At 46.7% G+C, this 14,361-nt stretch overlaps 1 protein-coding gene across 6 annotated transcripts in view; it reads right to left on the bottom strand.

Moving 5' to 3' along the window:
• The window catches only part of NUMA1 (nuclear mitotic apparatus protein 1), a 503,280-nt gene that overhangs the window by 42,249 nt on the left and 446,670 nt on the right, over positions 1 to 14,361 (bottom strand). For all 6 annotated transcript variants that reach the window (XM_029602025.1, XM_029602029.1, XM_029602028.1 and 3 more), the window contains 2 exons: positions 11,110 to 11,349; positions 3,410 to 3,511 (listed from right to left, as the gene is read on the bottom strand). In XM_029602025.1, the coding sequence (XP_029457885.1) occupies positions 3,410 to 3,511; positions 11,110 to 11,349 (342 nt within the window). The remainder of the gene's footprint in view (positions 1 to 3,409; positions 3,512 to 11,109; positions 11,350 to 14,361) is intronic.

Raw genomic sequence — 14,361 nt, forward strand, 5'->3', positions numbered from 1 at the left:
GCCCTCCTTCTTGGGAACAATGAAATAGATGGCGTAGGGACCTGTCCTTTGTTCGTCTGGAGGGATGGGGACAATGGCTCTCAACTGAAGCAGCCATTGCATGGTAGCTCTTACTGCTAGTTCCTTTTCCCGATATGAACATGGGGATACCAAAAACTGGTCTCTTAGCGGCCGATCAAACTCTAAAGCATAACAGTGTCTTATCACACTTAGGACTCACTGGTCCGACGTGATCTTGGTCCACTCCTCGTAAAATAGAATTAGGCGGCCTCCTATCTTTGGGACCGAAGAATGGACCAGCCTCACCTCATTAGGAAGATTTGGCGCCACTGCCTCCCTGGGAGGGGCCATCTCTGCTGGGCTGATAACCTTGAAAGGACCGAAGAACTGTGTCTAGCTATTCCAGAGGGTCTGGGGGCCCGGAATCTTCTATTTCCTTTGAAGTGGGGACGAGAAGAAGGGAAGCTCTTCCCTTTTGGTCTGTCATCTGGTAACATTGACTTTATTCTCCCCAAGAGACTTGATCACCTCCTCAAGGTCTTTACCGAAGAGCAACTTCCCCTTAAAAGGCAAAAGATCCCAATTGTGTTTTGGAGAAAACAGCTGACCAATTCCTCAATCAGAGGAGGCGCCTGCTCGAGACCGCCAACATCATAGTCCTAGAAGAGATTCTGAGAAAGTCATACAAGGCATCTGCACTGTATGCCACAACGGCCTCCAGCCACTCCGCCTGTAGTGCCTCAGAGTCTGACAAAGACTTGTTGCATTGCAGCTGTTGCACCCAGCGAAGACCCGCTCGCAACATGAAACTGCTGCAAATAGCAGCCCGAGCACAAAGGGCAGACACCTAAAAAATCTATGCATATTTAATATCCTTAAACGTTTTTAATTCAATTTTATATGACTTTTTACAGCCCCTGATGCAGCCCTTCGGGCGAAACATGGCCTGTGTCGGGCTTTGGTTACTAGATTTGCATGCACATTAATAAAGATTGATTGAAGGACTTTGGATCTATCCTTTTTATACCTCACGCTTTGATAGATCAAATCCCCTTTTGTTTTTTAGGTTCATCACGAGTCAGGACCAGGTGCCGGGGAGCTGGATCCAGAGCAGACCCTATTGCAGAGCGAAGCCGTAGAGGGAGATGACCCTAAGGTGGTGTGCTTTGTTCCACAAGGAAGAGCTGGGCCCGCTTATCCCTGCGGTGTTGGAGGAGCTGGGCATAGAGGTTCTTCGGCAGGATTCAGAGTTGGGAGCAGTGGACCTGGTTGTGGTTGGTAATCGAGGTTCAGCAAAATCCTTCCCTTTCCATAGCTTGGTCAGTGCTCTCCTGTTCAGGGAGTGGGATACTCCAGATACTGGGTTGAAGGTCAGCAGGGCAATGGATAGATTGTATCCGTTGCCCGAGGAGGCTCTTGACCTTCTCAAGGTTCTGAAAGTGGATGCTGCAGTCTCCGCGGTCACAAAAACGACAACCATTCCCATCGCTGGAGCAGTGGCTGTGACATTTTTTGATGTTGTCTTTACTTAATTGATTTATGTAAAGTAATTTTTTTTTTTTTAATGTGCTATGTATTTACTCTATTTTTAACATTTTCTATATATGTTTTAGTACACATATATATGTTGTGCTTTAATGTTTCATTAAAATGTCTAAATATTTGATTTATTTACTTTTTGTATGTGTTAGTTAGTAAATATTTCAACTCTATATTAGGATCTCATATCTATGCATATTAATATTCTTAAATGTTTTTAATTCAATTTTATGTGACTTTTTACAGCCCCTGATGCAGACCTTTGGGCGAAACTCAGCCTGAGTCTGGCTTTGGTTACTAGATTTGTATGCACATTAATAAAGATTGATTGAAGGACTTTGGATCTATCCCTTTTTTTGTTATCTGACTTCCGATGATCCAACTCATGGGCCACTTCCTTATCAGACTCGGCCGAAATATCCGTATTGGCCGGAGGTGCCGAGGCCCTCAAGAATCATCAGACCCTAGGGGCTCCCACATCTGCAGAGAACTTGGACCTCTTTGCCAGCACTTTGGTACGAAGCCTTCCTGGTCTTATAGGCCTTGTGCAGCAACAGTACGAAATCCGAAGAAAAAGGAGGAAGAAGTATCTGACAGACCTCCGGGATCCTCCTTACTCCCTAGAGGGCCCTCAAGTGTCCTGAAGACCTCCCCTGGGATTGGATCATCAGAGGCCTTGCTGGTAGTAGCTTTCCCGTTTCATGGTGAACAATCAACTTGCTTCCTGCCTTACTTTCCAATGGTCCCTCCTCACCGGGGAGAAATCGGGAGCAGAGACCATTGAGTGATAGATGCGATTGTGCGTCCCTGCAGTCTGAACTCTCGCGGCATGAAGACCAAAGCCAGGCCGACCGCAGTGCAGGGGGGGGGGGGGGAGGAAGAAGCAAGGAAGCCAGAGAGACAAAAAAACCTTCAGGAGCCACCCGCCTATGAAGAGTGCAGTGCGGGGCTGGACTCGCACTGCCTCTGCGCAGTTCCCGACTGCCCGCTCCGTGCACCAAAAGAATTGACTTGTTAAAGTTAAAAAAAAAAAAGTATACAAGTAAAAGAAAAGGGCACTTCCCTCAGAAAAGGCAGCAGGCTCTGTTGATCCCTCAGGGCAAGTGACCGACAAGGGATGCAAGCTAAAGAAGGGTCCCATACTCCCTGCTCGTCTGCCTCAAGTACCAGAGGGGATGGCCCCACCAGGACCTAACAATCATGGGAAGCGAACCCTGAAGAACAAATGCAGATCTTTATCTTCTTTCTTTTTTTTTTTTTTTCCAGTCAGACTGCAGGCTTTGCACCTCCACCATTTGCTGGAGAGAGAGAAATACTGAGGGATTGCAGGTGGCACCTCGTTTTAAGTGGCAATGTCAGTAAAACTTTCTCTGTCTCCATCTGCTGGAGAGGAGGCAAAACCCAGGAGTTTGGACTGACCTGGTTATGTACAGGGAATGAAGGATAAGAATGGACACAAAAAAGAAGCTGTGGGTCTGGCTCAACACTTGGACCCCAACACAACAAGGGAAACCGTGAGCCATGAGAATTCCTCAGCTTCAAGACGCTCTACACCCTTATTCCGACCCCAGGCAAATCATGCAAGCTCCCTCGGCGAACCTACGTGAAACTCTTCAACATTCTTCATTCTTTTAAGTGGCTGCATGTAGGTTTCTGAATTATTACACTGTAAAGCATGCTGGGATCTTTTCTAGATGAAAGGCTGCTATATATATTCAAATTATTACTATGTATTCCGCTTAGCAAGGCAGGTCTTTGATTAATAAGTGGAAAATAAATTATCTTAAATAAATAAAACATGAGATATAAATACCTTCCCATACAAGTATTTAACCTCACACCTTCCAGGAGGGGATGCTTTCCTGTTTACCTGATTCTCTTTCTTCTTGTTATCCAATGTGCTGGACTTCTTTCCATCATTTCGGTCTTTTGGTGTTGCTTGTCGTGAGAAGCAACTCGTTGATCTCTTAGACTAGAAAGAAAGAGCAAAATACTTTTACAACTGATCCCAGTTCTGTCCCTCTACCCACCCACCAGCTCCTACACTGAAGCACATGGAACACACAATCCAGTCCCTATCCCATAAGGCAGCACAGTAGTAGTGCTGCAATATTACCTTCAAACTGCTTTCTTTCAAACATTGCTTGTTTGCTCATAATTCTGTTATTCTGAACAGGAACTAAACCCATCTGCATAGTAAACAGCCTTTTTATTGTATCTGCCCAGCTTCTCCTCCAGCTGGTCACTATGTCTCACCCCACAAGGATTGGAGAGGCACATCATTCGAGGTGCACCCTCAGTACCATCTTAACTGGTACTGCACATTGGTGGCAGCCATTTTCTCTCCCTCCCTCTTCAGGCTTGAGCGTACCCATCTCTGTGCCATACCGGAACATTTTTTTTTTGTAACAGTTAAAAGGTTGCAAGAGGGTTTTGACCTCTAAGCATCTCGGAGAAGATTTTAAATGGAATTGAACTACACTGTGAAATGAAAATTTTGGAATTTTAAGAGGAGTGTGGTGCATGTTTGACAGTTGGGTTTCAGGCCTACTTCTTAATATAAGGGGAGTACAAAGTACTGCTGTGTGCATAGAGAACTGAATGGTAGGCCAAGAAGAGCAACAAATGCAGCTTCACTTGCCAATGAAAGCCAATGCACATACAACTCAATATTTAATATTTTCAGTATGAGGTAAAATTAAAACTGAAAAATTTTATGTAAATTAAAAACTAAGGATCTTAACTGTAGAAAGACATAACACAAATTTCCATACTTCACAGTAGATAACACCAACAGATCCTTGTAGAGGAACTCAAATCACATGGGGCTCCTGTATTGGTTTGTGTGGCAGGACTAGTGTGGTCTTGATGCATTTTCTGGTGCTGAGATTTTATAAGTGGCTGTGGTCACTCAAATAGTGTCAGGAGAGCCCATGTATAGTCCCAGACAGAACAGATGGGCTGATGTATCAGCATAGAAACATAGAAATGACGGCAGAAGAAGACCAAACGGCCCATCCAGTCTGCCCAGCAAGCTACGCACTTTATCCATTTTTTTTCCCTTTTTCTCTCTCCCACCTGTTACTATTGGCTTCCAGTACCCTCCAGCCCTAATTCCCCTCCACCCCACCACCAATGTAGAGAGCAGCGCCGTATCTGCATCCAAGTGAACATCCAGCTCAATTAGGGGTAGCAACCGCTGTAACAAGCAGGCCACATCCCTGCCCCATACTCTTACCCACCCCTGTTTTTTTTGGTTTGTTTGGTTTTTTTGGAGATGGCAGCCCTCCATCCTTCCGCTCCGTGAAGGTGGAACACCAACCACTGGCATCCCGCTCCGTGAATGCCTCTGTGGCTACTGCCGCTCCGTGCAGTGTTTTGCTGCCTCCTCTTTATTCACGCCCTCTAGACTTAATGGATCCACAGTGTTTATCCCACGCCCCTTTGAAGTCCTTCACAGTTTTAGACTTCACCACTTCCTCCGGAAGGGCATTCCAGGCATCCACCACCCTCTCCGTGAAGAAATACTTCCTGACATTGGTTCTGAATCTTCCTCCCTGGAGCTTCAAATCGTGACCCCTGGTTCTGCTGATTTTTTTCTTATGGTAAAGGTTTGTTGTTGCCTTTGGATCATTAAAACCTTTCAAGTATCTGAAAGTCTGAATTATATCACCCCTGCTCCTCCTTTCCTCCAGGGAGTACATATTTAGATTCTTCAATCTCTCCTCGTATGTCATCTGATGAAGACCCTCCACCTTCCTGGTCGCCCTTCTCTGTACCGCTTCCATCTTGTCTTTGTCTCTTTGTAGATACGGTCTCCAGAACTGAACACAGTACTCCAGGTGAGGCCTCACCAAGGACCTGTACAAGGGGATAATCACTTCCCTTTTCTTACTCGATATTCCTCTCTCTATGCAGCCCAACATTCTTCTGGCTTTTGCTATCGCCTTGTCGCATTGTTTCGCAGACTTCATATCATTAGACACTATCACCCCAAGGTCTCTCTCCTGCTCCGTGCACATCAGCCTTCCCCCCCCCATCGAATACAGTTCATTCGGATTTCCACTCCCCATATGCATGACTTTGCACTTCTTGGCATTGAATCTCAGCTGCCATATCTTCGATATGGCAGCTGAGATTCAGCAGTGAACAGATTATTAAAAAAATATCAGCAGTGAAATTATCAGGTAAGTAAGCCTGAGACCATAACAGATATCAGCAAAACAGATATCCAAAAAACCAAAACAGATATCAGCAGTGAACAGATTAAACCAACACAAACCCTAGGGCAATGCACATTATAAAAAGTGCAAGTAGTAAGCGGAGGCATTTGCTTAAAGTATTTAAAACACATTATGAAGCAGTCTGCAGATGTTTTCTGCTAACAGACTGTTGCCTTCTCATGGACAGACAAGAAGGTGGCAACAGCACTATGATTTTCTGCAAGTATTCTGCATAGCCAGCCATCGCTATCCACAGGAGAAAAATGCCACATAACCTAGTGTTCCACCTGCAGTTCTTCAGTATTGATATGTACCCAAGCCAAGATAGCAACCATAATAAATAATTACAAAATCATATCCCCTGAATGAACAGTGGGAAATGGAAACTTAGAACAGATAATCTCGCCCACAGTAAAAACATGTAGGACTAACAAAACCTATGCCATTCTTCAGAATGATTATAATAAGATACTGAGCGGACTCTCCAAAATTCCCTTTCTAAACTGGGCAGAACTCTGGACTGATCTGATATACTACAGGAATGAAAATTAGCAGGTAGGAACCAATTTTCCTTTTCCTGTACATATCCAGATCAGTCCAGATTCCTGTGATGTACCAAAGCTTCCCTAAACAGGGTGGGACTGTGAGAGTCCCACTCGAAGCACACTTTCACTAAGCCTATGGCCTCAGGCTTACTTACCTGATAATTTCATTTTCCTTAGTGCAGACAGATGGACTCAGGACCAATGGGTATAGTGTGCTTCTGATAGCAGTTGGAGACGGATCAGATTTCAATCTGACGTCAGCCCTAGTACATATACCCCTGCAGGAAGTGCAGCTCTTCAGTATTCTCCTTGAAAAGCATTGTGGATATATGTGTGACTAATTTGAATAACTTGAATAACTTGAACTGGTTGAATTGGCTATAGCTGGAGACCGCCAATGCCCTCAACCGGGAAACGTTGACACCCGGTAGGATGGGTGTCCTAGACGAAGGAAGCATGGCTTACCTTTGATCATTTGCTCCCGGGGATGTCCCCTGAGGATTCCATGAGTAACGGCAGCTATGGGTGGGATGCCGAGTCCATCTGTCTACACTAAGGAAAATGAAATTATCAGGTAAGTAATTTCTCCATTTCCTAGCGTGTAGCAGATGGACTCAGGACCAATGGGATGTATAAAAGCTACTCCCGAACCGGGTGGGAGGCTGTCCGTGACCCACTTAGTACTGCCCTTGCGAATGCTGTGTCCTCCCGAGCCTGAACATCCAGGCGGTAAAACCTGGAGAAGGTGTGGATGGAGGACCATGTCGCCGCCCTGCAGATCTTGGCGGGTGACAGCATCTTGGTTTCTGCCCAGGACACTGCCTGGGCTCTAGTAGAATGGGCCTTAACTTGTAGAGGCGGCGGCTTGCCTGCTTCTACGTAGGCCGCCTTGATGACTTCTTTGATCCAGCGGGCTATGGTTGCTTGCGAGGCCGCTTCCCCTTGCCTCTTCCCGCTGTGAAGGACGAAGAGGTGGTCCATTTTTCATACAGTTTCCGACATTTCCAGGTATCTGGATATGAGTCTGCTGATGTTGAGGTGGCGTAGACTTCGAGCCTTTTCCGAATTCTTATGCTCATCCGGCGATGGGAGCGAGATGGTTTGGTTGAGATGGAAGTAAGACACCACTTTGGGGAGGAACGAGGGAACCATGTGTAACTGGATGGTTCCCAGGGTGAGCCTGAGAAACGGGGGAGGGGGGGTGACTGCTTTGCTTCATGGTGATCTCCGAGAGTCTTGTAGACTCTGTTTACTTGGGGTTCGAGTAATGGGTTTTGGAGGATTTCAGGGGATTTGGGGAGGGCATTTCTCTTATGGCTTATCACTGGGTTTTTGTTCTGTGTCCTGCATATTTCATTTGTATGTTTTATGCTATGCTATCAAAAATCTGGAATGGGGGCCTGGGCTGGGAGGGTCTCTGCTTACCACATGGTTTGTAATCCTACCGGTTTTGAATCAATCGGAGAATGTCCGGGATGGCTAGGCATGGAATCCGACTGCTCTCTTGGAACGTGTGCGGCATTAATTTGCCCATAAAGCGGAAAAAAATTCTGTCAGCCTTACTATCTTGGTTCATAAGAGTCTCCCACTCCAGATTAAACAGGAAATCAAGGACCCGTTAGGTCGATATATTATTCTGATTGCTGACTTGTTTCAAATCCCGGTAGTGCTATGTAATCTCTATGCGCCCAATAATCCCAGACTCATATTTTTTCAGGCCCTCTATAGGCAATTGGTTCCATATATGGATTACGCTTTTCTTCTGGGGGGTGATTTTAACAGCCTCCGAGATCCCCAGTTGGATAGGACGGGAGCCCCTACTGCTGCACCGGCTGGAATGTCTGGGAGGGGCATTGGTTTCCTAGAATGCTCCTTACACTTGCTGGACCCTTGGTGCACGCTGAATCCTACTGCCAGAGACTTTAATCATATCTCACGTGCACATGCCTCACAGTCCAGGATTGACTAATTTTTAGTTAGCACCAGCATATTTCCCAGGGTTAGCACAGTAGAGATGGGGGACGTGATGATCTCGGATCATGCTCCAATTTGGCTGGATCTTGACTGGATTCTGCAGTCCTCTTCCTGTCGGTCCTGGCGTTACCCTAACTATCTGATTGATGATCCGCATTTGTATGAATACCTACAAGGCAAATGGGAGGTTTATGCACACACAAACCAGGAATATCTTGAAGATCCTATTCTGTTTTGGTAGACCACCAAGGCAGTCCTCCGTGGGGAGATTATCTCCTACATTGCGCGACACCTTTAAATGGAATAGCCCCGAGCTGAGCCTTGGATGACACATCCACTGACCAGTTGCGGAGCCACAGGAGCTGCCTCGCCAACGACATGGTGCGAGAGGAGGTGTGAAGATGATCACACAGAGCATCCGCCTCGTATGCCACCACAGTCTCCAACTGCTGTGCCTGCTCTGATTCTCCCGGAGGAAGATCTCTAGTCGTCAGCAACTGCTGAACCCAGTGCAGGCTTGCTCGCAGCTTATAACTGCTACAAATCGCCGCCCGGACACCCAGGGCGGACACTTAAAAAATGCTCTTGAGCAGGACTTCCAGTTTGCGATCCTGAAGATACTTGAGAGCTGCCGAGCCAGCGACTGGAATAGTGGTTTGCTTGACAACAACTGAAACTGAAGCGTCCACTTTAGGGGACCACAGGACCTCCAAAAACTCATCTAACACCGGATAAAGCTTATCCATAGCTCGGCCAACCCGTAAACCAGCATCCGGAGCATCCCACTCCCTGGTCATCAGCTGCTGAAGCATGGGATGGATAGGAAATACCCGGGTTGGCATTCGCAAACCTGCGAGAACTGGGTCCACCAAGTCCTGTTGCGGAGCCTGCAGGGGGGGGGGGGGGGGGGGGGAGCTCGACCCTGAGCTCAGCTAGAACTGCCGAAATGAGGGGGTTCTAGTTCCTCCCTCTGGAAAAGACGGATCATCTTAGGGTCATCACCCTCTAAAGGCGTCTGTTTCCCTTGCTCTTCATCCAATTCCCCACCCGCGGGGGCGGACGGAGAGGCTCCTGCATCTGCACTGCCCGGAGCCTCCGGAGCAGCAGAGCCACCTGAAGCCACAGCACCTTTTAACTTTAAGGCTTAAGACGTGGGTGTTTAAGCAAGCCTTTCCAGACCCCAACTGAACCTTAAGTCACAGACAACCACAGTCAGACTTTCCTAGAACATTGTAAACAATTGCTCTTTCTGTTAAATTCCTCTCGCCTTTTCTTCTGCTCCCAGTTTTGAACATCCCTGTTTTATTGTAACCTCAGTGTTTCCCCGCATCTGTTATAGTTTTATTGTATCTTCATTTACACCCCCTGTTAAATGTAAACCAGAATGATGTGATCCCTATTGCGAATGCCGGTATAGAAAAACACTAAATAAATAAAATAAAAACTTTGCGACCCTCAGAGACGCGGGAACATCGGTAAACTTGGCTACCTTGGGGGGCGGTCTCTGCGTAGGTCTGATTGGCAAGGCACCACCTTGCGGAGACCTGGAAGCCAAAAAAGCTTTATGCATAAGGAGGACAAAATCTAAAGAAAAAGAATCAGAATCAACATCCTGATCTCCTGGAAAAGCAGGGTCCTCCTCTAAAAAATCCTGATCCTAATCTAAAGTCTCATCAGGAGTGGCAGAGACCGGAGACAGCGCTGGAGGAAGCTCCCCTTCCCACATTGCCCTTGCCTGAGCTACAGCAAATGTGTTTAAGATGGCTGCCTGCACTGAGGGGGAAAGGATCAGCCCTGAGCTCTCAAGGAGCCTGTCGTTTTTGAGCCCCTCGAGGCTTGGCTACTGCTGCAGACCCTGAAAAAGAGCTGCCCTCCCCCCTCTGGGAAGGCAACTTGAGCAAATACCAGTCCTAGAAAGCCGATTCCCCACATGATATACACCAAGATGGCTGCGGCATGGTGGGGGGAAAAACGGCTCAAAAAGCGTGGCGAAATTGGCCAAAAATGCGGCGATTCAGGTGGGCAGGGGTCCAAAAAAGAAAATAAAACCTTTTTTTTTTTTTTTTTTTTTTTTTTTTTTTTTTTTACAAAGTTGCTTGATTCAAACTTTAAGCTAGTTCACTTTTTAGTTAAATTTTAAGGGATAGCCTAACCCCAGAAACAGGGTAAGACTGCAGGGGTCTGCACCACCTCCATCTGCTGGAGACAGATAAATACTGAAGGACTGCAGGTTACATACTAGGTTATGTGACAGTGTCTGCATAACTTTTCTCTGTCTCCATCTGCTGGAAGGGAGGCAAAACCCAGGAGTCTGGACTGATCTGGGTACAGGGAAATGAACTTCTGCCTTGTTCTCCCCTTTGGTGTGAAAACATAATTGTAACATCATTAACTGCACTCTACTTCACAGCTATTCATAAATTCTCACATATTTCTTCAAGATTCTCAATCAAGCAGGTGGTCATAAAACACTCATCGGTCTCAAAAACTGGAAAAATCTATGCCCTTAACCTAGAATGAGAGCTGAAAGATTGCAGGGCCAATTTAGTCTGCCCATTCTCTGTGTTCTGTGGCAGAACACAGACCCTATTTGATCTCCAGTTTAACTGTCTATTGTTCTGTACTTTTTAAAATTCTGTTACTGTTCCACCTCCACTCTGCGCCATTCGGAGGCTACTCCAAGCATCCACCACTTTTTCCATAAAGAAATGCCTCCTTCCATCATTTTGGTGTTTATCCCCTATAGCTACACATCAAAATCCTTACTCTTGAACTTCCCCTATTGGCGAGACGAGGCCCCCAGCGGATTTCTGTACCCATATGCATACCTCTGGAGTTCCAGGGCCCTGATGAGACTCTTCTGACACTCGCTTCATTTGCTGCCGGGTGGCAACGCTGCCACCACCCTGGCTCTGCTCGAACGAGGATGCTGCCAGTATCGAGCGACGGCTGGCAGTGGTGGATGATTCGTGGATCTGAGACGGCAGCATGCTGGCGCGGCGCAGCGTCTCCTTCGGGTCTCCCATCTTCATTTCCTCATCTGTAACTGTGGATGTGCAGCTGGAAGACTGGTGGAACAGAAGTATATTTAGAAAAGTGAAGGGGTGGGGGTAGGATCAACTACAGCCATAACATTCATCAGTCAGCTTTAAACTGATGTGCACACTGATACTTGAAAGAATCAAACAGAACAAATCAGGCTGGCAGAATGAGATAAATACCAAGAAAAAACAAACAAAAATCCATCTTGCATGTTGAAGATAGGAAAATAGTACTTGTCACATCAACCCTTTATTTAAACATCCTGCTTTTTTTTAAATTGTACTTTTGGCTAGCAGTTTCCTACACTTCCTCTGAGCATCTAATGCAATAGAAAGTGGCCTCTAACTGGGTTATGGCACCATGATCCTTCATATGGTATTTCCCTTTTTTCAAAATCTTCCCTAGACCAGAGAGTGACAGCCCTTGGCCAGGAATTAACAGACTGCAGCTCTCTAGAACCTGGTACACGTACACAGCCTAGTTCCAGGACTCTCCCAGCCGAGGTAGTATCCACAGCTCCAGAAGACCCAGGACGTTACAGCCAAGCCTGGGAATCAAACTAGGTCTTCCCACATGGCAGAGAACAGTACTTGCTGCTGAGCCATCAGGTCAGCTCCCTTCTCCCCCAACACATTCTGTTTTATCACAGCAGGCAAGGCTAGTGTTGTGGCGGCTGGTGGGTAGCAATTGTTTGGGGTCCCAATGCTACCAAGGAGCCCTGCAAATCAGTCACTGCTGGGCTGGAGCTTAAGGCTGCACAGCCTTTTCCAGGGAAAGAATGAGAGGCGTACTCCTGACCTCGTGTGCATATCTTCAGAAAACTCGGAGGAAGGGGTAAAAATTGGAGATTAGGTGGAGTATTGGCATGGGGGTGGGGGAATAGAACCGTATAAAAAAATTGGAGGATCAGGGAAAAGAAGAGCCTGAAGGATCACCTGAGGGGGAAGGACATTTTTGTTTAGCATGCACAGCAGTGCAAAAGGAGAAATTTAGTCTTACCTGTTAATTTCCTTTCCTTGAATCCTGCTAGACCAGACTAGATGTGTGGGTTTATGCTATCCTTTCTGAAGACGGAGACAGAAGACCACAACTTTCCAGTGACATCATTACTCCTACAAGAAATGGTGCAGTTGAGGCACTTGCTGGTATTCTTATGTCAAAGCAATAGAGTGGAGAACCCCTCCTGAGAAAACTACAAACTTTGGAATAAAAGAGAAAGGAAAATTGGATCTTACCTGCTAATTTTTGTTCCTGAAGTATCACGGATCAGTCCAGACAAGTGGGGTTTATGCATCCCTACCAGTAGATGGAGGCAGAGAACAAAACTTTGAGGCACTGCTACATAACCGAGAGTGCCTCTTGCAATCCCCTCAGTATTGACCTGTACCCAAGCCCAGATGTCTACCTTAAACCCCCAGTAAACCTTGGGAGAACGGAGACTTAAAGTTGTAGCCCCCTGCAAACTAGGCCTCCTTGATTTAACATAAAACCTATATCAAACTATGTACACTTCTTATTACTCTGAGCATATCATATGCCAGCTTCGCCAGCTCAGCCATATCCAGAAGTGAGGAAGTCTTTCGACAGATGGGACGGGTCTATGGACTGATCAGTGTTACTTCTGGAACAAAAATTAGCAGGTAAGAACCATTTTCCTTTCCTGTTCATACACCAGATCAGTCCAGACAAGTGGGATGTACCCAAGCCCCTCTATTCTGGGCGGGAACTTGAAAGACCAGCGCAAAATACACTGTCCCCAAACAACGCCTCTTCTGGGGCCCACACATCTAAGCAGTAATGTTTGGTAAAAGTGCGAAAAAAAGACCACGTCGCCACATGACAAAACTCCTGTGCAGAAAGCAGTTGACACTCCGCCCATGAGGTCACCTGCGCCCTAGTGGAAAGTGCTCTCAGCCCTTCTGGCACTGACAGGCCCTTGCAGATGTAAGCTGAAGCTATCATCTCTTTCAGCCAATGTGCAATCTTGCTCTTGGAAGCCTTATTTCCCTTCTTTGCTCCACTGAACAGGACAAACAGATGACCAGATATCTGAAAGACATTCGTGACCTTGAGATATCACAAAATAATTTGATGCATATCCAATAAGTGAAGCTCCCTAGCCATTAGAAAATCGGCTGTTAAATTTGGAAAAGCTGTAAGCTCGACAACCTGTTTAAGGTGAAAAGAGGACACCACCTTTGGCAAAAAAGAAGGAACCGTACGAAAAGAGACCCCCCCATCCTCCGAAAAGCGCAAGAAATGATCCCTACCTGACAATGCTTGCAGTTCGGATATTCGCCTAGACGAACATATGGCCACCAGGAAAACAGTCTTCAGGGTTAAATCCTTCAACAACGCCCTCTACACTGGCTCGAAGAGAGGGCCACACAATAACCGAAGAACCAAATACAGATTCCAAGCTGGACAGATCTTCCGGACCAAAGGATGCAGATGTTTTGCCCCATTTAGAAATTGAGCAACATGAGGATGAGATGCCAGCGGTCTTCCCTGAATCCTGCCACAAAGGGAACCCAAGGCTGCCATCTGGACCCGAAGTGAATTATAGGCCAAACCCTTAGCCAACCCACTCTGCAAAAAGGCCATGATCTGCGGAATGTCTGCCATTAAAGGCTACACCCTGTTGTGCAAACTCCAAGATTCGGAAACTCTCCACGCACAGACATAAGCCATTGAAGTGGAAAGACTCCTTGCCTGAAGCAAAGTTGCAATTACAGGCTCCGAACAGCCCTTCAGAGTCGCCGCCTCTCAAAAGCCAAGCCGCTAAACAGAAGCGATCCTCCCGGTCTGAAAATACAGGTCCCTGCCAAAGCAACCAAGATAGATGGGGCAAGCGAACAGACTGTATACCTCCAGAAGCAGGTGGTCCGCAAACAGCAGCCACTCGGGCGCCACAAGAATCACCCTGCCCGGATGAAGTTCAATGCGCTGCCACACTTGATCTATGAGAGGCCACTGTGGAAACATGTACAGCAACAGATGTGTCGGCCACAACTGAACGAGAGCGTCGATGCCCTCTG

Source organism: Rhinatrema bivittatum, chromosome 5, assembly GCF_901001135.1.
Source record: "Rhinatrema bivittatum chromosome 5, aRhiBiv1.1, whole genome shotgun sequence".
Taxonomy (NCBI): domain Eukaryota; kingdom Metazoa; phylum Chordata; class Amphibia; order Gymnophiona; family Rhinatrematidae; genus Rhinatrema; species Rhinatrema bivittatum.